The 22,246-nt window shown below is 47.2% G+C and overlaps 1 protein-coding gene and 1 long non-coding RNA gene across 9 annotated transcripts in view; one reads left to right on the top strand and one right to left on the bottom strand.

The window, feature by feature from the left end:
• Positions 1-1,552: 1,552 nt before the first annotated feature.
• The window catches only part of Myom2 (myomesin 2), a 72,559-nt gene continuing 51,865 nt past the window's right edge, over positions 1,553-22,246 (bottom strand). For 4 of the 5 annotated variants that reach the window (XM_039094595.2, XM_063275476.1, XM_063275477.1 and 1 more), the window contains exons 24-37: positions 21,301-21,345; positions 20,779-20,915; positions 17,479-17,623; positions 17,296-17,355; positions 15,969-16,036; positions 12,871-12,987; positions 12,613-12,700; positions 11,906-11,944; positions 10,053-10,158; positions 6,398-6,561; positions 6,139-6,175; positions 4,445-4,467; positions 3,915-3,970; positions 1,553-2,336 (exon numbers count right to left, since the gene is read on the bottom strand). In XM_039094595.2, the coding sequence (XP_038950523.2) occupies positions 2,025-2,336; positions 3,915-3,970; positions 4,445-4,467; positions 6,139-6,175; positions 6,398-6,561; positions 10,053-10,158; positions 11,906-11,944; positions 12,613-12,700; positions 12,871-12,987; positions 15,969-16,036; positions 17,296-17,355; positions 17,479-17,623; positions 20,779-20,915; positions 21,301-21,345 (1,397 nt within the window). In that variant the 3' untranslated portion in view covers positions 1,553-2,024. The remainder of the gene's footprint in view (positions 2,337-3,914; positions 3,971-4,444; positions 4,468-6,138; positions 6,176-6,397; positions 6,562-10,052; positions 10,159-11,905; positions 11,945-12,612; positions 12,701-12,870; positions 12,988-15,968; positions 16,037-17,295; positions 17,356-17,478; positions 17,624-20,778; positions 20,916-21,300; positions 21,346-22,246) is intronic. The other variant, NM_001169141.1, reaches the window with a different exon arrangement.
• On the top strand, positions 2,445-10,346 carry LOC102551089 (uncharacterized). 4 transcript variants are annotated; one of them, XR_360608.4, is made up of 4 exons: positions 2,445-2,652; positions 3,731-4,143; positions 4,901-4,984; positions 6,028-6,376. It is a non-coding gene; the product is annotated as an uncharacterized LOC102551089 (long non-coding RNA). The 4 variants fall into 4 exon arrangements; XR_010058495.1 differs by lacking the exon at positions 2,445-2,652 and adding an exon at positions 9,913-10,346 and having other exon boundaries at positions 3,128-4,143; positions 6,028-9,439; XR_010058496.1 differs by lacking the exon at positions 2,445-2,652 and adding an exon at positions 3,161-3,227.

Below are 22,246 nucleotides of genomic sequence, written 5' to 3' on the forward strand. Positions count from 1 at the left end.
TAACCATGTTGTCACTCCCTAGGCTGTAACAGGATACCCTGGCATTTCAGGATGCCAATATCATCTAAGGAAAGTATGAGGGAATGTTAAAAGGATTGGCCTTTGTGATCAGTAATGTTTAACAGGATCTACACTCAGTAGGCGACTCAGTCTGTGAGGGACTGCATGTGACAGTTTCTTCAGACTGGAACATTCCATCCTGCGAGGAAGCGCCTTAAGCAGAAAAGTGAACTGAAAACAGCTTCAGGAAGTCCCTGAAACCGACCAGATTCACCAGGCCCCTCCCTGCTAGATTGACCAACCAAAGTTGATTCCTCAGATGGAAGTTAGCTGAGCTGCAAAGACCCTCAGAGAAGAAAGGCTGCGAAGTGGATTCTGAGGCCAGACCAGCTGCCTGGAAAAATCCAGAAAGCAGCTGAGCTCCCTGGAAGAGGTTTAGACCGACTGAGGGACCTGGAAAGGACACTCTCCAACTGCAGGCTGAGCAGTGTGCTCCAGGTTCCCAGTTTTGTGAGTTGTCACTCATGCTGGGGTGGGCTTCAGTGGTGTAGCTGTCTTTGAATCTTTTCTGCTCCTGGTAAGTGGCCCCTTACCCACACTCCTATAAGTAACCCCATTGGTTCACCAATGGATTTTGGTTTATCTGAACTTTGGTCTGTTGTGTTCTCCCCCATCTGGGGGCATAGACGTGTGTGTTGCATCTCACCGTGAAAAGTTCTGTCATACAAAAGGTAGTTTCTATATTAGGTTGACTGAGGTGGGAGACTCACTCCTCTGCAGGTTGAGATCCTAAACTGAGTAGAGACAGAGTGAGTTATACACCAGGATTCGCCTCTCTGCTTTAAGGTTACGGACACAGTGAGACCAGCTGCCCTAGGCAGCCATGCCCATGAACTATGAGCCAAAATAAACCCTCCTTTCCTGGTGTCGCCTTGCTCAAGCATTTGGTCACAGCAACAATAAAAGCAGTGACTAACAATGATGTTAATGACCCAAAAAGATAAGGTGTACTTATCCCAGGAACCTTTCTGCTCCAAAGCAACTATGATACTAGTGGGGTAGGACCTTCCTAACAGAGGAACTTGGGCCTCTTACAGGAAACCTGCAGTTACCCTGTACGTTTTTCAGTGTCACCCAAGTAGGTGTGTATTCAGCCAGCCTTCCCATTTTTTTCCCTTTAGTGGCTACTACAACGCTCCTTGCCAGTAAGGTGCTGCTTCCTCTGGGGATCTCTGCCTGGTAAGTCAGTATGCCAGAGCGGGGCAGAGCCATGCACACATTTTGCTTTCCCCTACAAAAAGTCTTTAAATCCATGGTCTGAGAGCCTCACACAATGCAAGTCTGTCAGGACTCTTGACTGAGGGTCCCTTTCTCATCTACGTCAATGGAGGGAGCTACGGTAGGGATCCCTCCGGGAGACTCTCCCACCCCTGGTTCTTTGAACATGATCCATGGTCCGCATGCCACAGAAACATAAAGGCCAGAGAAACTTACTAAGCAGAGATAGGGACATGTAGGTAGGCAGGATGTTGGCACAGAAACCACAGCAAGATGCCTTTATTTATTTTTATTAGCCCAAAGCAAGACAAAAAGATAAGCAAGTAGCATGCTCAAAGGTGCCACAAGGGTTTCCCGAGATGTGCCCTGCAGGCCCCACCACCCACCTCAGGATGGTAATAACTATCTAGATGACCACATGCCAAGACCATCTGAGCCTCAGCCCACGTGCCCATGACCCTGGACGTGCCAGCTTCCCCCTCTCTGCCCACTCTCACTGCCATCTACTCTGGCCTCACACACGTCTTTCAGCCTTACGCTCAGAGACATTCCTTTTCCCTCTACATGTCAAATTTGCATCCCAAAGTGCAAGATCAAAAGCCTAGTGTGCGACCGCCCATCGCGCCACACGTGACATCACACCGAACTGGCATCCACTCAGCACAGCATACAACATCCTAAGACCTCCAAACGCTCCGCCCCTGCCCCGCCCCCCATCTCTCGGGCCTGGGGCAGATGGGATTCCCTTAATCAGCTGAGGTGGAAGCTGGGATAAGCTTGGGTTTGGCCTGCTGGGGAGCTGAGATGTCGGGGATCTTCTCCCCGTGTTTGTACACGCTGACGGTGACATCGATCTTCTCTCCTCCGTATTTGTTCTTCACGTTGATGCTGTACTTGCCCGAGTCCTCAGCAGTCACCCCCTTAATGGTCAGGCTGACGTACTTGGACTGCTCCACCTTCACCGAGAAGTGCTCGCTTAGCTCAATGTCCTTGTCGTTCTTAAACCAGACCACCTCAGGGTCCGGGTTTCCAAATACTGTGCAGGTGAGGTTCAAGGTCTTTGGAGGGAAGGCGCGGGTGGGAAAAGAGAGTTAGAAAAGGAGCGGGAGGGGGGATCAAGACGTACTGTATACACGAATGGAATCTTCCAATGATACATCGTCAAAGGAAAGCGAAGGCCACACTGCACCCCATCGTGCCCCCTGGCATCTGTTGATCACTTATTACATCAACAACCCCTTGTAGACGCAAGCTCCCATGGGAGGCGGGAGCAGAGGAGCGCCGCGCTACGGGGGAGGGCCAAGACAAACTGAGGGGTAGTTCACTTATTCCAGGTTCTGACCTGGGTTAAACCTGGAGAATGCATTAGCTTTGGTACCATTCTGTTGAACTTGTTCTTATACTTTCTATGTCTGTTTATTTCTTATTCCTATCTATGTGCGCTCCTGTATGTCTACGTGTGGGGAGGGACGTGTAAGTGTAGCTCTTTGTGGAGGGCAGAACAAGGTATCGGATCCCCTAGAGTTGGAGTTAACAGAACTGGTGAGGCACCCAGCATCGGCGTTGGGAGCTGGATTTCCACCCTCTCTCTAAAAGAAGCCCTTGCTCTTACCAGATAAAGCATCCTTCGGCCCCTCCACTTCCTTTATATTTAGATTTAGGGGTCTGTCTTCCAAGTTCCTCTGGGAGATTCAGAGAACATACTCTCTGGACCTCCTAACTCAGATGCAGCCACCACACACTTGCCTGGGCTCAACCCACTGGCAGCCTGCGACTGTTAATTTCACAATCACATCTTTTGTGATGTCACAGTTACCCCCACCTCAGGAGCTTTCTGTGCCTTCGCTGGCTGTTAAAGAGGTCTATAAATTTTGCATTTGGGCCTAATAAAGCCCTTTCAAGTACCTATGTCCCTGTGACATTGAGCTAGAATCATGCGGCAGGCAGAGGTGCCAATTAGATATCAATAACTCTACTGATGGGAGACGAATTAAAACCTCAATTATGGATTCTAAAATGACCTTGGAAATTGGAGCAGGGTTTTTTTATTTTCTTTTCTTTAATATTGGAGAAGTTGTGACTGTTCCTGTTCGAAGGTGACGGCTCACAGTTTCAGAGCAGATGGGAGCTCACCCACCACCTCATTCAGAGAAGCTCCTGAACCAGATGCCAATAGACCCCATGGACGCCGAAGTCCTTAAAATAAGTCCTTGGGTCACACAACATGCACAGTGTTTGAGGATTTGCAATACTAGCTGTTGCTGTTGATATTATTGTTGTTGCTGTTGGTGGTGGTGGTGGTGATGATGATGATGATGATGATGATGATGATGATGATGATCTTTATCTCAGTACTGAGAGCAAAGCCCACTTCTCACACACACTTGCCAATCCCTTAACACTAAGGTGCTCCCCAACCTCAACTATCATGCTAACCCACCTCTGTTTGCAGAAGCTATCAGTGACTCAGGACAGAGGGGTGAAGGCACAGTAGGAGGTAGAGCTGAGCACCAGGCAAGCTGAGTGGGGAAGGATTCCTGCTCTCCGGCTCCCCTGTGTCCCATCCTGAGATGAGAGCTACACTCTACCCTGCGACATGACACTCATCCCCTCTGTCTGCAACTGTCTGCTCTCACCTTGCCTTCCATTATGGTCACCACGTCGGGCAAACCGCCAATCACCTTGCCACGATCTGCAATGGAAAAGAGTGGGGTTGCAGAGGGAGACCCTACAGGAGGCCTGAAGCTGACACCAAGGGACACCAGGGTGGAAATAATGAGCTGACACCCAGGAGATGACACAGAAAGTGATGTTCTGGGTAGAGAAAGCTACCATGGGGACCACAAAGGATGGCTGACTCTGCAGGTGAGGGAACGTGGCACCAAGGAAATAGAAATGAGAGCCAACTGAACCAAGGTGGGGGTCACATCAAGGACCCCAAGGAAAAAGAGCAACATCTCACAAAGGAGAGGGTCCTAGTATCTGGGGAACAGAATCTTGTAAGAATGGTGTACAGGCATGAAGAAGGGGCCACATAAGACATAGGCCAAAAGATCAGGGTGCACTTAAACTGGGGGAGGAAGGTTGGTTGTTACTGAGCCACTAAATCCACCATGTGAATGTGCACCTCCCCCAACCCAAACTGTATCTCCCAACAAGTACTCACTCTTCTCAGCAAATGCAGCAGCCCTAGAAAATCACGAGAGAGAGAGAGAGAGAGAGAGAGAGAGAGAGAGAGAGAGAGCTGTTAGAAATGCCACTACAAAAGCATACGTGCGCATGAAAAGTTTGCTAGCAGTGACAGTAAATAAAGAACTAGTGTCTAATACCATATAGCTATGGCTATCCAGCCATTCCCCCATTGGTTCCAGGGCTGAGCCCCAAAGAGGCCAAACTCTATGGCTGTGTGAGTCCCTGAGATATACAGGCGCTGTATTCACGTCCAACGTATACCAATCCTTCTGGATCCTGTCAGTCATCTCTAGTCATTTACAATACCCAATGGAATAAATACTGTGTGAAGACTTCCTAGCTTGTTATTTGGGGAATGGTGACAGGAAAAGGACTGTGGGGATGTTCTGCACTCAGAGTAATTGTGTTTCGATTACTTGCTGTTGGGAAGGATGCTAAAGCCAAAAGGAAGAGGAGCGTGCAAACTCTCATATCAAGGGCCTCCTCGGTTGCTTCCCACCGTGTTAGTTTTGAGGTAGGATCTCCCTCTCCCTCTCCCTCTCCCTCTCCCTCTCCCTCTCCCTCTCCCTCTCCCTCTCCCTCTCCCTCTCCCTCTCCCTCTCCCTCTCCCTCTCCTTCTCCCTTTCTCTCCCTCTGTGTGTGTGTGTCTGTCTCTTTCTGTGTCTGTCTCTCTGTCTCTATCTCTGTCTCTGTGTGTCTCTATGTGTGTCTCTGTCTGCATCTCTGTCTGTCTGTGTCTGTCTCTCTGTGTTTCTGTTTGTGTCTTGTCTCTGTTTCTGTCTCTATCTCTGTCTCTCTGTCTCTATCTCTGTCTCTCTGTCTCTATCTCTGTCTCTGTGTGTCTCTCTGTGTCTTGTCTCTGTCTCTCTGTCTGTCTCTCTGTCTCTATCTCTGTCTCTCTCTATGTATATCTCTGTGTGTGCCTTTCTGTCTGTGTCTCTCTGTTTGCCTGTCTCTGTTTCTGTCTGCGTCTTGTCTCTGTGTCTGTCTGTGTCTGTCTGTGTCTGTGTCTATCTCTGTCTCTCTGTCTGTCTGTCTCTGTCTCTGTCTCTCTGGAGCTTACTGATTTGCCTAGACTGGCTGTCCACAAACCCTAGGGATGCTCCCACCTCTGTCTGCCCAGTGCTCAGGTCACAGGTGTGCCCTTCTGTAGCCAACTTCCTCTGTAAGCACGGTTCTAAGGACCCACTTGATTGACTAAGCCAGCCCCTAGACCCCAGGTATTTTCCTAAACTGTCAACTTCTGATTTATCATACTTCTCACATATCTGCTTGACAAAGGCATCTCGAATAAGTAAGAGCCAAGGACTGTCCTCAGCTTTAATACTATAAAACTCAGACGCTCGTTTGAAACTCTGAAGCACTCTCTAACAGTTGCTCTGTGTGGCATGCCACCTGGGCTGTGATGATTTACAACATCTATCATTTTAAACATTTAAAGAAATCCAGGGTTCTGATGCCCCTAGGAAGTTGATACACAATGCATTTCTAGCGCAGAAAAAAATAATGGTTGCCCTGCTACATATTGAATTACTTAAATTGCTATTTTTATCCCAGGACCAGAGCATCCTTGGAATCATGAAGGCATTTAGGGACAATCCTGTCCAGAATGAACCTGCTGGCCCTCACGCCCCCATCAGACCGGTGAGAACAAGCTGTGGGCCTTACTTGAGCTGCTGGAACTCGGCATATGCTTCATCGAAGGCTGCAAGGAAACAATCCACATGTCACTCTTGTCCCCAAGTGTTTAACTCTCGCTCTACTAGACATCCAATGAAATGAAAACTGACAAGCCATCAAACTAATCCATCGATTTTTCTCAGCTAATTTCCTCTGATCGAAGGTCGTGACATTGAGTGGATTATCAGGCCCCCCTTTTCAGTAACAATACGGGTTGTTCACAAGAGCTACAGCGAACTTCTCGTACCTTGCCCAGAGAGGTCCAGTGAGCGTTGGTGGTTGTCTTTGCCATCGAAGATCTCGAAAGTGTATTTCCCCTTGTCCTTCTCTGTGGGCTCACAGATCTGCAGCCAGGCCATCTCCTCGCTTCCTCCGATCCGCATGTGCTCACTGGATGAGATCTTAGCCTCTCTAGGAAGCAACATGGGCATGCTCAGTCCAGCCTCTGGATCATATGCTCACGCCTGTCCGGGCACACTAGCACATCCGAGTGAGAAGGCTTTGCTTGCTCACATGTGGTTGGGAGGGGGGTCTACTCACTTGCTCATGCCAATGGCATAGTAGGTTTTGGTGGGTTGGCTTTTTTTTTTACTAGTATAAACCTGAAACCTCTGAAAGCCAGATACTACAATTTAAAGGACTTCAGAATACTTGATTAAGTATTGGCAGTTCCTAAGAGTAATTAGGCACGGAGCCTATGACTTGACATGGCCGTCCCATCTTTAGGTTCCTGTTCAGAAACTGAAAGCGGGGACCTAGACACTTGAGTACCCAACATCTGTAGGTAGACACTTCAGCCCTGGACACCAGCAGCTGCCTGATTCACAGTGGGCAGTTGGACAGCAACACAGGCGCCGACAGGAGAATGGGAAACTAAACTGAGTTTATCCGCGTGGTAGAACACTCCTGGCCCTTTAAAGAGAAGGGAACTGGCGCATGCTACAGCATGCACGAATTCTGAGGGCATTATGCTACGTTTAAATAGCCGGCCATGTGAGGACAAACTTGTTTGTACAATCTGAGTGCCCCAGAGTTGCCATACTCAAGAGCAGGGACTACGTAGTGAAGCCAGGGGACAAGGGAAGCCGACGTCCGCTTTACAATCAAAGGCTCTGGAAACTGTTCCCCACGGCATGGTTGCTCTGCACCCATAATGTATGAAATGATACATTTTATATGTACTCTACCCCAACTTTTAATATATAAGAAAGACGGTCACTGTCCTCCAAGTCATCAGAGTGTCACACCATACTCACCTGTGGTCAAGCCAGCCTATTTGATGTGGACACATGTTTGCAATTCATACATGTTTCACGTGCATACATCATTTTCAAGTTACTACAATTTAGAGGTCCGGCTGGAGGTTTGCTGAAATCTGGTTGTGAGCTTACAGTAATTCTATAATCATTGCTGGTTACTGTGTACCCTAGAGTCCAACGAAAGAAAAGAAGTCCCTGGCCTTCTTTACTGTAAAATAGCTCTGTCTGGTAACACTCATAGTGCAGGGACACAGAGCATGTCACTCTAGGATAGAAAAGTAACTTGTACTGTGAGAGCAAAGTACCAGGAAGGTAAGCAGATGGGTGGGAAGAGGCCCGGAAGGCTCCGTGGAAGACCCAGCCAGGCAGGGATGAAAGGATCTAATACCAAGGCACTATGTATGCCCAGCAGAGCACAGAACACCCCTGGCAAGAGGATGCACAGGGACTTGGTGCCCTTGGGAAAGCAGAACCCAGAGGCCAAAGCTATGGAATAGGCTCACAGCTTTTCAGCCTGAATGCTTTGTTCACAGTCTGATGGGTTCATCCTAATCAACTAGCTCTTTATTTGACTGTAGCACACATGGTAGACGATAGACCTCCAAGAAGCTCAGAAAAAAAAAAACTCTCTATTATTAAAGCAATGAAAGGGTCACCTCAATACTCACAACCGCCCATCTCTATCTAAAAGCAAAAACGAGGCTTTATATAGTTTCCTGGTTCTGTGGGAATGAAAATTCTTGCAACGAAAATGTGCTGTGCAATCAGACTCCCTATCGCATTCCATGAACTGACTCTCCAAGTGAGGGTTAGACAGTACCTCACAGCCTACATAGACTCATACAAGCGCACAGTAGGGAGTCACAACCGGGTTGCTGGTGCCTCCTTCAAGCCCAGAAGAAGGTGAGGCAGTGGGTTCAATTCAAGCACACACATTGATAAGGTCTCCAAATGCCTCAGCCGGTCCTGTAGTGACTCCATGTTGTTTGAGGATTGTAGCATACACCCTGTCAGAGGGAGACAGCACCCACTGCACCTAGGGATTTACAATCTGCTTCAAGTGCTGCGTGAGTCACTGGCCACCATCCCTAAATCTACAGTAATTCTTGGAACCTGTTTCGTCTTGCTCTACCACATGTTACCCATGTGGGCCTTAAATCTGGAGATGTCATTTTCTCTGTCTCTATAACTCAAATACACTGTGAGCATAGAGAGCTCTGTCACAGGTCACAGCAGTTGGTAGCCCTCACCCAAGTGGGAGGGAGTCCACCCATCACCTCAGGTCCCCATTGGAAGCCGTTACCTCTCCCACCCTGGCTAAAGATCCTAAAGGTGAGATGTAAGGGACAGAGGGCACCTCACGCTTGTGGTAGTTGGCTGAGATTCAGAGGAGCCATTAGCCCAGTGCGGCCATCACAGGGGAGATCTCCCAAACTGAGGGAATGCCCACACCCTGAGGTCAAAGAGCACTAGCTTTGTTTTTCCTATAACGACATCGAGAAATCCCTTGGGTGGCTGGGATTCCTCTCAGTCTGGAGAGATTTGCTGTGCCTGCATGATACATTAACTTCGCTCTCCAGCATGAGAACAAGGTCCTTTTCTGAAGAACGTTTTGGCTGCATCCCTGGTTACTTCCCATTTGTGCGGTATGGATGTCCAGCCTTTTATTTAAAGTGTCATTTTCTGCATTCCGGGATATATGACTCGGCACTGTTTGAAAGCAAGGAACAAACGTCCGTGCCCGAGTCTGCATTCTGCAAAACTCTCGTGGACGTCTGTGGACCGGATGTCACCCCGTTGGGGATTTGGAGCTAACCGTGGTGGAGGAAGAAGCAATATCGTGGATAGATGTGAGAGCTCGAGGCAGCACGGGCTCCCATGACTCCTGGAGAGTCCCAATCTACTATATCTGATCTGACATGGCTCCTGGCACACAGACAAAACAACCCAAAGGACCAGAGGTGGTGACTGCTTCCCCTGTCTTCCTGGAAATCCCCCTGGGGGGATGGGTCCTACAGGCTCATGAACAGGTAAGTCAGATTCAGCTAAGTAACACAGTTGTACCCCGATGTGCCCTTAAATACATAAACGTACCCTAATTGGCTAAAAAGCTATATATACACTCATGTGTAATAAACAATAAAGTCATATCAGCACTCTATGCTGGTGCTGATCTCTGAAGTCTGAATCCTGGACATCATTATAGGCTGCCCCCCTGCTTCCCGGTCCCCGTTTCCAATCATCCACTGATGCAGGTTTCCCTACACTACACCCTCTGTTGTTATTTTAACCATTGGGCTTGTTTGGGTTCTTGTCCTCTCACTTGTGTCTAGTGAGAAAGTCACTGGTTGGAAGGTTGGAGCTTGGATGCTAAATACCAGTTCCCTTGTTCTCTTTTTTGCTACCAGGGGAAGCTTTGAGCATTGTCGCCATCAGTGAGCAAAGTCTGTGAGAAAGCTGTTGACAACCCTTTGACATTTCCTTTTCTTTCTCCTTTGCCCAGACCCTCCCCGACTGCCCCACAGCCTACCCAGCCAAATCTCAGCACAATTACCGAGAACAGTACCATGGCCCGCAGTTCGCTGAAGGCACCACTCCCAGCCCCGGGATGCTGCAGCCATGGTCATGTACTGTCATACTCACTTGTGGTACCAGCTGACCTTCATTTCCTCTGTGAAATACTTCATGAAGCACTGAAGCCGGATGCCCTCTGGAGTGCAGAGAACCTTCAGGGGTGAGGCAGAGGCTCCTGCAGACAGCAAGATGCTACCTCAGATCTCAGAGAAGTGGGACAGGCCCACGCCTGATGGTAAGGTACATCCACCCCCAGCATCAGTGCATCCCTCCTCAAGTTGGCGGTCATCCCTGTCAGAGCCACCAGAGGCCCCCACCTCATTTTTGTGTGGCACATTTCCATTAAACACATGCTTGCCCTGCTGGAGTTCTTTAAGGCCCTTTACCTTAGACCAGAGAAACAAAGTTTTTAAAAAAACAATCTACTCCTGGCCCTTAGCAGTTTGACTTGCACAGAAGAATCAAAATAGTCTTGGTGACAATGGCTATGAAAACATCTAAATAAATTGACCCAAATCTGAAGAGGTGGGAGGAGTCACAAAGTAGGGAGGAGTCAGAGCCAGCAGAAGCTGGAGGGTGTGGCCAGAATCCTCTGTTCTCAAGACATCTATCTGCACCTCACTCCTCTCTACCTGTCACAGGGTCAAGGGGGGTAAGGGGGTCTAATCACATGGAGACGTCTGTGCTTGCACTCCATCCCCACCGCAGTCCCCATAAAAGATCTGTGTGTATGCTTTGTGAGAGCAGTGAGATGAGAGTGTCAGAGAGCAGTCTGCTACACTGTCAGCGTTCGACGTGTGACCATCTCTGTCACCCCCAGGTTGACCAGCCCTCCAGCATAATATGAGAGAGGTAATACAAAACAACTCCCCAGAGTGTAAGAGCAAAGCCACTCCTCAAGTGGCTTGCCCTGCCTCCCAAGTGCCATGCACACCCATGAGATCAGTCGTGACTCACTGAAAGCCAAACGTCACCCAACCCATTCACCAAACAAAAGGAAAAGGTCTGCCTCACAAGGCCGTTTTCAAACACACTAAAAGTAAAGCCCACAGTGGTTTTCATGGGAACTCCGTGAAAGCATGAGCCTCTGCAACTGAGGTGGCGAGGATGTGGGTTCTGCTAAGTCTTGACTCAGATGGTTGGGCATCCACTGGCCTATGCAAGCTTTGGTTACTTGATCAGAATGTGTAACTTGGGTGTTCTCTAATTGGTGTGTTTGACCCTCTGACATTCTAACAATGGCCACATCTACAAAGTTCACACCGGAGAGCCTCATGATGGACTTGGAGGAAGGGAAATTCCAGAAAGTCCCATATGGTCACAAGCAAGTTTGATCTTGAGTTGAGCCACATTCCTAGTTATCCTTGACTTTGGGCAGTCACATGTGGCCAGTGGCTCACAGGCGGGGCACACTTACAAATCTAGAGAGTCTGGAGTAATACCATTGCTAGTTGTTATCTGTAAGCTACTGTTCGTTCACCTATAAGCAGTACTCTTGCCTTTCCAGTTTCTATACAGGGCAAATGCACAGACTGTGAGGTCGGGTGTTAAATATCTACTAGTGTTTGAATAAAGACTAGTGGAAACTTTGGACCAAAAAAATTGCCCAGGTTGAGCAAGGGCAAATCGGCAGTGGGGGCTGGTGGTCAGGGGCAGCGGGAGCTCCAAGACTCATATTTCGATGTTCTGAAGGAGCATCGTGGAGTGGGCAGTGGGTAACCAGTCATTCCCCTGCCACCTGCCCAAATCCATGCATAGGGCACACTCTGCCACTAACATCTTCTGAGAAGTGAGTGCTCACCCCAGGAAACAAAGCCGCTTTAGCCACTCTGTCATTAACATCTTCGGAGAAGTGAGGGTCCACCCAAGAAACAGAAACACTTCAGCCAACAAGATGTGAAAACTCAGGGGCTTTTACTTACCACACACTCGGCTCATTGCCAAGATCATGTCCTCGTACACTGAAAGGGAGAAGGGAAATGTAAATTCTCAGGGTATGACTTTAACAGGAAGCAGCGTTTCCAGTGTCTAATTAAATTGACACAGAAGACTGTGATATCCATTTGAAAAAAATGAAACATTAAAATGGTAATATTTGACCATAAAAGGCTTATGGGTGCCATAAATCCCTCTAACCTATTCGCTTTTTAAACGTGGGACGAGAACGTTTTGTTCAGCATAAATCCAACAGCACATTGAATCAAATAACTCCGTGAGAGCTTCAATCATCTTAACTACATCCATAAGGAATCAGACCTGGCTTCTGATGAGTGTGGGGAATGGCATTTCATCTAAGCCCGGAGTGATACTGTGCGTTTCTCGAACGCTCTTAATGCAGACGAAGTACAATCTGTTTTTCTTATATAGCGCGACTACAGAGACAAGATGCACCCCAGCTCAGAGTGCGCGTGGCGCACTGGTATAGCGCCCGCCATTCCTGAACAGATTGGAGTTCTACCACCTCAGAGGGCACAACCATAGCTCCCCCATACTCCCTACCACACAGGTAGAATGGAGGCCTGCTCAGCAGATATGCACACAGCCAAGGGTATTCATGAGCCTTCTTCCACAGGGCCCCTTTCATGGACAGAATAGATTTTACTGTAAGACAAAGAAGGCACCATTTTACCTTTGCCAGCTACTTCCAAGACAGATACATCTTGACCTCTGTCATCTTTCAAGGTTGCTTTGTACTCGCCATGGTCCTTCTTAGACAACTATGAACAAAACACATTGCATATGTATGCAGAACCAATACCACGATACAAGATGCTGCTACATTCAGACATTTTCCTCGCTAAGTGTGGGGAGTCGGTGTGTGTGGGAAGGCATTGCTGAGTTCACAGGTAACGGTTAGCGCTGTTTCGATTCTGTGGCTGCCTGGTACCTTGGGTATAAGCAGCTCACAGATCCCCTTCTCCAGGTCCGGCGGTGGTGTCTCGGTTTCGTAAAGGACATCATCCTTGAGCCATTTGAAAACGGTTTCCCTCTTGGTGTTTGCAACCTGCAAAACAGAAATCCTAAGTGAATCCCGATGGCTCAGAAGGGAAAAACAAAATCCTTCAGGGTTAGTGAACCTCAGACCTAAAGAAAACACCAGCGTTTACCCCTCAACAGGCTCAGCAGGGGCTCATGGAAGACCTGTCACTTCTAATAACACTAAAAGCATTTCTCAATTGTCTGCTGAAGGCTGTAAGCCCTTGCAGCTGCCACCAAGAGGACCCATGAAGCCAGTAGGTGTGAAAGTCTCGTGTTTAATAGGAAGTGTCACTAATGGGCCTGAGCAAAGTGCTTTGGTTTATGGATCCAGGGCTCTGTGGGTCACTGAGAGACTGCTCTTTGGAAGTGGGGAATTCGTGGCATGAACACAGAGGAATGAGCCTCAGCCGGGGGAGCCTCCCTATATGGGAATTCCTCACAATGACCCTCAGCTTTCGAAGCTAAGCTTTGCAGGGTTCTGGTGGAGTGTAAGCACACTCACACACGTGCTGCTGCTGACATGTTGTCTCAAGAAGACACTCTGCTTTGTTTGACAGATGTTGGATATGAGATGGCATTGGATTCCAGGAGGCTGGGGAGTCTGCATCCCCATCCATACAGACCCCACACAAGCAATGCGGGCAATGGAATTTTACAAATGACGATGTTGTGATAATTTGTATGTGCTCAGCCCAGGGAGTGGCACTATTAGAAGGTGTGGTTCGGTTGGAGTAGGTGTGTCTCTGTGGGGTGGGCTTTAAGACCCTTCATCCTAGCTGCCTGAAAGCCAGTCTTCCACTAGCAGCCTTCAGAAAAGGTGTAGAACTCTCAGCTCCTCCTGCACCATGCCTGCCTAGATGCTAACATGTTCCCACCTTGATGATAATGGACTGAACCTCTGAACCTATAAGCCAGCCCCAATTAAGAGTTGCCTTGGTCGTAGTGTCTATTCACAGCAGCAAAACCTTAGCTAAAACGAATGTCATGGGACTGGCTCTAGAGACCAGTAATGTCATGTGTTTGGAATTTCCACAGCAGCTATATGTGGTATTGTCACCAGTGACACCAGAAAATAATTACGTATCCATACTGTAGGCACTTTTGCCTGAGTTAGTCCCTAAAGTCAAAAACCAGCCTAGTACAAAGAAGTCATTCAGAGTCTCTGAGGAATGGATGGAGACCATTCACCAGCCACCTTGGAAGCAGGTTTCCCATCTCTAGCCCAGAACATGAGTGAACGCACATCTTAGGGTAGTAAGTTCCTGGTCTTTCTGGGTCTCCCTGCTGTGCCAGCCTCTGTAATCCTTCCCTGACTCTAGGTTCACTCTGCTCAAAAAGGTGGAAGCTGCTACTCTGTGTGTGTGGAATCAAAGCCTTTCCTGTACCCTTCAGTCTCTTCTCAAAACAGCCTCAGTCGACCTGCAGGAGGGTAGAGGGGGTCTCATCCTATGCACAGCCATTTCGTGTCTTCTCGGACCCTGTGATTCATCTCTGTCTGTGATCCACCTCTGACGCTCAAGTGCCTAACACGTACACGAGTGAGCTGAAAGACTTAGAGGCAAGCTAATTCCTCACATGTCACATGCTCACTACACCCATCTCCTAGGGACAATGTTCTCCCTTCACACTGCCCTGTGTGACAAACCCCCAACACACCTTCTTCTTATGATTACGATTTCTATTAAACACTTGTTTTCGAATGCTTTTCTGTAAAGGTAAAAGTCTATCCTAATGTATAGTATTTCCTATGCGTTTTTGTTACATAAGTCAATTAAGAATATTGCCTGTCACGGTATCACTGAATAAAATAATACTCAGAAAAGTGTTTTGCAGCATGCACCAAAAACCAAATGCACGAGATTGCAAAATACTCAAGGTTTAAGAACGATTACTTTTATTTTCCTGATATCTGTGTCTACCAGTCTATGCCTCTCTGTGGTCAGGGAACTTGAGGTAGTTTCAAACATTTATGGGCAGCTACACAGCACTAGAGCCCCAGGAAGTAGGCCTTACATTTTTGCTCCCTGTCCTTGGGATACAGAAAGATCAGTGTGTCCTTGTGCTATGGTCAGAACTAGAGCAGCCATCGCCCTCCTCATTCCCAGGCCTAACCTCTGACCCTCTAATGATCTGAGCTTTAAACAATGCAGAGGCCTAGAAATGCACAACAGAAGTCCACACCTTTCCATGCATGGTAATCATTTCTGAAAACTGGTGTTTTTTCCAGGGTATACTGCCTATGTAAACAGCCCGTCGTTCAGTAAAGGGCTAGCCTCTTGCTTCCAAATGTCAACACTTCAGACTCCACCACAACACCCAGTCCTTCTTACCCGCTGACTCAGCCCTCTCGATAGAGTTCTATGGCTTTCTTATTGTACAAAATGCACGAGACATTTTACCTTCGGACTGTGGTGAAGGGTGCCATTCAGTTCCAACTCTGTCATCTCACTCCCTGTACCCAGTTCTCACCCTGCCCCATGGAGCCCCACCTTGCTGCAAAGGCCTGCTTGTTTTCCTCTATCCCACTTGGGCTCCAGGTAATGTGTAAGTAGTTTAAGGACAAAGGAAACCCATGCACCACCATCATTTATCCCTGGCTCTTTCGCAGCGACTTGCGTAAAACACAACTTTGAAACAAGCTTCTTTAGCTACTGAACTATTAACATAAAACTTACGGACCTGCTCCCCCAACATGCCTTTTAGTCCCTGACAGTGTCGTGTGGCAATCGCTACAGGTGCATTTCCTCGTGACACACCTTCTCACAGACTCGCTCTAAGTCAATGCTGCAGTAAGCCTGCCTCCCTGGATTCTCCTTTGGATGTCACAACACGAAGGCTTTATGAAGGCGGAGGGGCAAGCACTTACCATCAGGGTTCCGCAGGGTTCACTAGATCCCTGAAGTCTCTGTCCATTTCTTCCTACACCCACATCAGAACCTCATTGCCGACAGCTGCTCCCTAACCAGCCTCTCTGTGAGGCACAGGGAGAGCCTACTGGCCTCTTACCTTACAGATAAGCCGAACTTCACACTCTTCAGTAACATCCCAGTGCAAATACTCAGCAAAATGAGGGCCTGTGGGAAAAGGGAAGGTTCTAAAATAGGAATTTACATTACAGACAAATAGATATTGTCTACACATAGGCACGTATATTTAAATATATCTCCATGTTAAATTTCGATATAGGAACATAGTTGACTGAAGGAACCTGCTGTACCCTATAAAGCTAAGGAACTTCTCACGGTCCTGCAGCTGACCTGCCTTCAAGCTGAGTCTCCCTGGAGCCTCGTCTTCCTAGTGGGAATACACAGCTCCCCTCCTTGCTGACGCATGGGATCTATCGCTCTGTAGATAATCACACTACCCAGATCACCACATTCGCTTTCCAGGGCCATGCGTCTGACTGAGCGCTGAGTAGGGTAGTGATAAAATCTTCGAGGTGAGGGGATCAGCGAAGACGGTGTAGACAGAGCAGTGTGACCTCACCACTTTGTAAATGCTGTTATTTCCCATCAGAGATGGATGGAGTCAGGTACGGTTTTCGAAAGTATCAGTCGTTTCTATCTAAATAAGCATGGAGCAAAGCATAGCCTAATAAAGCCACTTTCTCATTCAACACAAAAACATAAAGCAGTTTTGAGACTTATGTACTGATTTTTTTTCTTTCACATTAATACATTTTATAAGGCTAGAATTCGATTGGTGCCTTGTTTAAAAGCCTGTGGAGGTACTCAGTCAGGGGTACCTGGCTGGGAGGGAGGGAAGGGAGGACAGAAAGTGATGTGATTCTATTTCGATTCAAAATATATATTTTTAAGACCCGTGGGGAAATCAGGACAGAATAAGGAGTGGTCTGGACATTGTAATAGGGGTGATCAGAGACGTCCATGTGACTTGTCAAACGCGAGGCTAAAGTAGGCAGAGAATTTGGCTAACCTGAGCTCCTACAGCTTCTGTGTGAGGTTACTAACAGGGGGCGGGCAGAGGCATGTGGAAAGAAGGGTGTTGGGAAGGATTGTCAACTGCAGGGGACAGGGGTTAGTCAGCGATCGGTACAGAGCCTGGTTAGACAGATCCTCATCAGGGACCGATGACCCTCGTTAACAGGGAATACAAAAATCAAGGATATCCAGGATCAGCCAAGATTAGAAGCAAGAAAGAATACAGGCAAGATGAGAGGGCTAAAGACAGAGGCATCTCCTATCTTTCACAGCAAAAATGATAACGCAACGTTTGATCATTCTGAGTATGTTCAGAGTCGGTTGTGAGATGCGGGGCCTGCTCAAGATAGATGACAAAGTCCGTGCTGCTGTATGCACGAGCCGCCACTTACCTTGTTTCCGTAGAAATTCCTTCCTTTGAAATTCAGCCTCTTCTAGGACAGCCCTGAATGCTATTCAAGAAAGAGAAAGAGAAAGAGAGAGAGAGATATGAAATACATCTGCCTCTCTCCATGCGAAGGAGTCTTCTTTCCGTTGCATCCTGTGGGCGACTGGGAATGGTCACGCCGGCGTACCATCTCCAATGAGCACCAGCGAAGACTGATTCTTGGCTTTTCCATCTTGAATCTGCACAGTGTAGGTCCCTTCGTTTTCAATAGTAAACCGATCCATGACCATCTCAATCATGCCTGTCGATCTGTCGCATTTAATTCTGTGTGTCTAGAACCCGTAAAAGATACAGAGACTGACATGACGAGACTGGTTCTCCACACCGCATGGTGACTGGTCCCCCCAAACCTCATTTGTTTGAATGCTCTAGTTACCAGGGAGTGAAACTGTTTGGGAAGGTTTAGGAGGAGGTGTGGCCTCGTTGGAGGAGTGTTTTCTCCTTCCCTCCCAACCCCCACCTCCATCCCTGCCCCCTATTGCCCATGGTTAAGGATGTAAAGCTCTCCATTACTCCCCCAGTGCCATGCCTGTTTGTTTCCTGCCTTGATGATCATGGGCTAACCCTCTAAAACTATAAACGAGCCCCAAGTCATTGTTTTCTTTGATAAGACTAGCCTTGGTCATGGTGCCTCTAGCAATAGAAGACTAAAAGACATACCAGATATTACATCTGGATGACTCAGAAAGAAAAGTTATCAATTAGTCTTCTGGGTGAACCAAGAACCAAAGCCACACTAGTGTCCACTGGGAAGGGAAAAGGGACAGGCAATTTCCCAGTGCACAGCTATGAACTTCAGCCTCGAAAGCTGTAGAGAGTTGAACATGGCTAAAACCTATCCCACCCCATCCAAGCTTTCATCCTCATTAAACATGCAAAAATATCAACTCGGTAAGAAATCTAAATATTCTTTCGAATGTGTCCGTCACATATTCTGTACTTGTGTAACATCACTGAGTTTTTCAAAGGGAATTAGAAGAGGAGATGGATATGTCTAGGTTCTTGGAAAAGGCCAAAATGAAGGAGCATAAGCCTGCAGAATCGTTTTGAGGTTGAGCCTTCTGGAACAGGTTAATGACAGGGATTATGAGAAAACAATGTGTCCTCATTCTGAAATGAGTCACCACCATATCAGAATAGAAGAACAAGAGCCCAGTGAGTGGCCCCTACCCTGAACTGTCTAGTTCCAAATGATGACATCTGAATATAAAAAGCAACATTCAGGTTGTTCAACAAGTGGTCAGTGTCTATGACATCACCATCCATTTCCCACAAGTTCCTGGAACTGTTGGAAAGCACTCTGACTAGTTAAGAAGTCACAGGTATGACTCCCACCAACCAGACGCTTAAAGGCACAGTAGGCTCTTCAGCTTCCTCTGCCCTACAGTGTCTGAGAAGGCTTTAGAAACTAATTAGGCATCTCAATGCAGCAAGATGGAGTTCTGTGATTTTTTTATGAGCCCCATAAATACAGGGTTTTATGTGACTTTCACAGAATGGCATCAGTCTCCAAATGTGAAAGTCACCTGTGGGCTGCTAATTAAAGATGTGAAAGAAGTGGAATGACTCATTCCTCCTCCAAAAGATTAGCTCGGAAGCAGCAATGTAGCTCTCTGCAGCAGGTAGGAAATGTTAATCAAAGGATGTTCAGCAAATACTATGCAATTACTCCATATTCCTCTTCTTTTCCTAGCATGATCTCTGCTCGGAGAAAACTTCTGCAATTACCCTGATCAGGCAGTACTGCCCTGTACACAGCACATACTCGCTTGGATTTTGCAGCCCACAGAATCGACCCGCACTATACGTTTTCTAAAAGCATGGCGTGGCTCCCATGGGACAAACTGACTGGATCGTGTGGTCTTAGATACCACGACATTCCAAGATTTCTGTTTGAGAATCTTCTAGGATATCTTAGGAACTTGTATGTATTTTACTCAAATTCCCCTCAATTTGTACTCATTTTTACTTTTCTTTTTTTTTTTTTCCGGAGCTGGGGACCGAACCCAGGACCTTGTGCTTGCTAGGCAAGTGCTCTACCACTGAGCTAAATCCCCAACCGAGAATCTTCACCTGGTGGTTTTACTAATACCACCAGACATAAGAACCAGGCTGATGGAATGTAGTAAAGCTTCTAGAAAGAGAGTGGGCTGTCCACAAACATGGGTAGGTTCTCATTGATTGATCCATGTATGCTAAACAACTGAATGGGGGATTTAGAACTAAGTAGTTAAATGCCACTACACTGGGCATTTAGAGAAAAGAGAGATACACCAATCAATGACTTGCCTAACCCCACCCCTGAATAAAAGACACCCCATAAAAATTAGATTGTCCTATGACTGGGCTCCCCACTGTGCCATAATTACTCAAGGGTAAATACTCCTAAACATAGTAATAATTTCTCCAATGCTCCACAGCCAAAAAATAAGGATTGTAGTAATTTTAAGATTCATTTCATATAATCAAAAGGATAGGAAGATGGCTCACTCAGTAAAGGGCATCACAATCACGAGGATCTAAGTTCAGATCCCAGAACCCATGCAAAAAGCTCAATGCGGTGGCACGTGCCTAGAGACAGAAAAATTGGAGGCAGAGACAGGCAGATCTCTGGCAGCCTGGATGCCAGCTAGGCTGACCTATCTGATGAAATCTCAGGAGAGACTCTGGCTCAACAAAGAAATTAAAGATGGCTGGGGGAAAACACTGGAGATTTTCATCTGATCACATATGTGCCATGCAAAAACATACCTCACCCACTTACACAAGTGAATGCACACACACACACATACACACACACACACACACACACACACACACACACACACACACACAAAGTAGAACAAAGGCAGAGTAGTTTTATCTTAGCATAATAAGCGTTTTCAAGAGCTCTATCCCTTTCTCTGTCCAGATCAGATCCAGCACACCAAGGCAACAGCCTGGGGGGACCAAGATGTCCCTGAGACTCCTTTTTCTCCTGTGTCCCCAATGGGAGCTGTCATTGGAAGGAACACAGGGGATCATTTTCCAGGATAGAGCAAACTGATAAGCCTTCAGAACTACAATCAAGAAGAAAGAAACTAATTCATCAAGACAACCCCTTTAATCCTGAACCTTTCCCTAAACTCAAACTCCAAGTCTCTAAAATATACTCATTTTTTTTCATCTTAACATATTTGGATTTTAAAGTCAACCTAAGTCATACCAAACCAAGACTGAATCTCTAAGCACCTTGAGGACTGCAACCTCAAGCCATCTGGTCAACCTTCTGAACTCCTGTCTCTGGAACTCAGAAAAGGTGGAAATGGATATTTACATTAACCGAGAGAACTTTCTAAGTGAGCCCTGTTTCCTCTAAAGATTTAGCGCACTCTCAATCCAGAAAATCCAGGCCCCTGTGAGCCATAGCTCACATCCAGGAACTTACCTCACTGTCAGAAACTTCTCTGTCATTAATAATGAACCGGAAGTTGGCATCAGGTGAGAGGTGCTCTGCCTGGAGCCAGAATCGGACCTGGCCCTTATCGAAAATCTCATATGCTAATTCTGATTTCAGAGGAATTGCTATAGGAGGAAGAGAAATCATAAGTCAGAGGTGAGTAGATCCCCCTCAGGCAGTTAGTTCCATATTGTAAGACAACACCAACTCCAGGTCCTAAACATTTAAAGAAGTCATGGAGTATTTTCATGCCTGGGACCATGGCAACAAGGCATAAAAATCAGGCATGAAGTCTCCTGTTTGATGAGTTCCTATGGCTATCTAGTCAAGGTCAAAGGTTGAGGAGTGACCCTGTGAGGTGACCTTTGCTAGACAACCAGCTTGGATTAGGAACAGACAGTTAAGTTTCTCCACCAAAAGCTGATATTTCTGCTAAGTGGGTCACTCTAAGCCTAGTGAAGGTCCTCCCTCCTCCTGAAAATTCATGTATGAAGCAGGGGGATTACTTACTGGGATTCTTTATCTCATTGCTCAACGCCATCAAACGCTCAAGTTCTAAAATTAAGAAAAGAAACATTATCAGTTTTGACCTGTGTGCATCCATAAATCTATGATCAGCACCAAGGTAAAGCAAGAACTGGGGTCTCACATCACCAAGACTTGCTCTGAGGATGTGCAAATGAAGAAGGACAAATTAGGGGCTTAACATGCTAGTACTCTGCTCTAGCCACAGTCCTCACCATGGAACCCATTTGTTAAGGGGGCAGTTGAGGCTGACACAGAAGTGTGGGAGAAAACACAGTAGACACTCCTGAAATTAAGAATTATCTGCAGAGTGGATAAAGGGACACTCCCCAGGGATCACCACTCTCTCTAACACAGGAAACACTCCTTATAGCCCTGGCTCTGCTCCTGGTAACATTCTGGGGCTAGTGAATTTCTTCCCTTGCCAAGACTTTATTCAGATAAGGTGAAGTTCTCTGATTCAAACCCTCATTGGGGCAACTTGCAACAGGGCAGGAGCAGAATGGCTCCTAAGGAAACCCTAGGCAGGGCCAGAAAAGCTGAAATCCCAAGATGTCTCTCCTTCTCCTCCCCTTCTTCCTATCTTCTTCTCCCCCCTCCTCCTTGTCTCTCATGAAGCCAGAATTCATAAATGTGGTGGGCATATGGGAGCATTCCTTTGCACTAAACTCTTCCCAATCAACAGCAAACTCCACAGGACCATTGACTTGGTCACGAGGACCTCTGTTTCCAGTGACACCACCTAGCAAGGATGTGCATCACCCATTCTAGCTACACCTGGAACCCTGGGGTCTTGCTTTGGTCACCAGTGCTATAAAGCATGCTGGGAGTTTCATCCTTTGCCACTACATAAAGCTGCCCTGTGTAAGCCACAGAGAAATGTATGACTGCTTCTTGTGCATGCAAAGACAGAGCCCTCAAAGGCAGATAG

Source organism: Rattus norvegicus, chromosome 16, assembly GCF_036323735.1.
Source record: "Rattus norvegicus strain BN/NHsdMcwi chromosome 16, GRCr8, whole genome shotgun sequence".
Classification (NCBI taxonomy): Eukaryota; Metazoa; Chordata; class Mammalia; order Rodentia; family Muridae; genus Rattus; species Rattus norvegicus.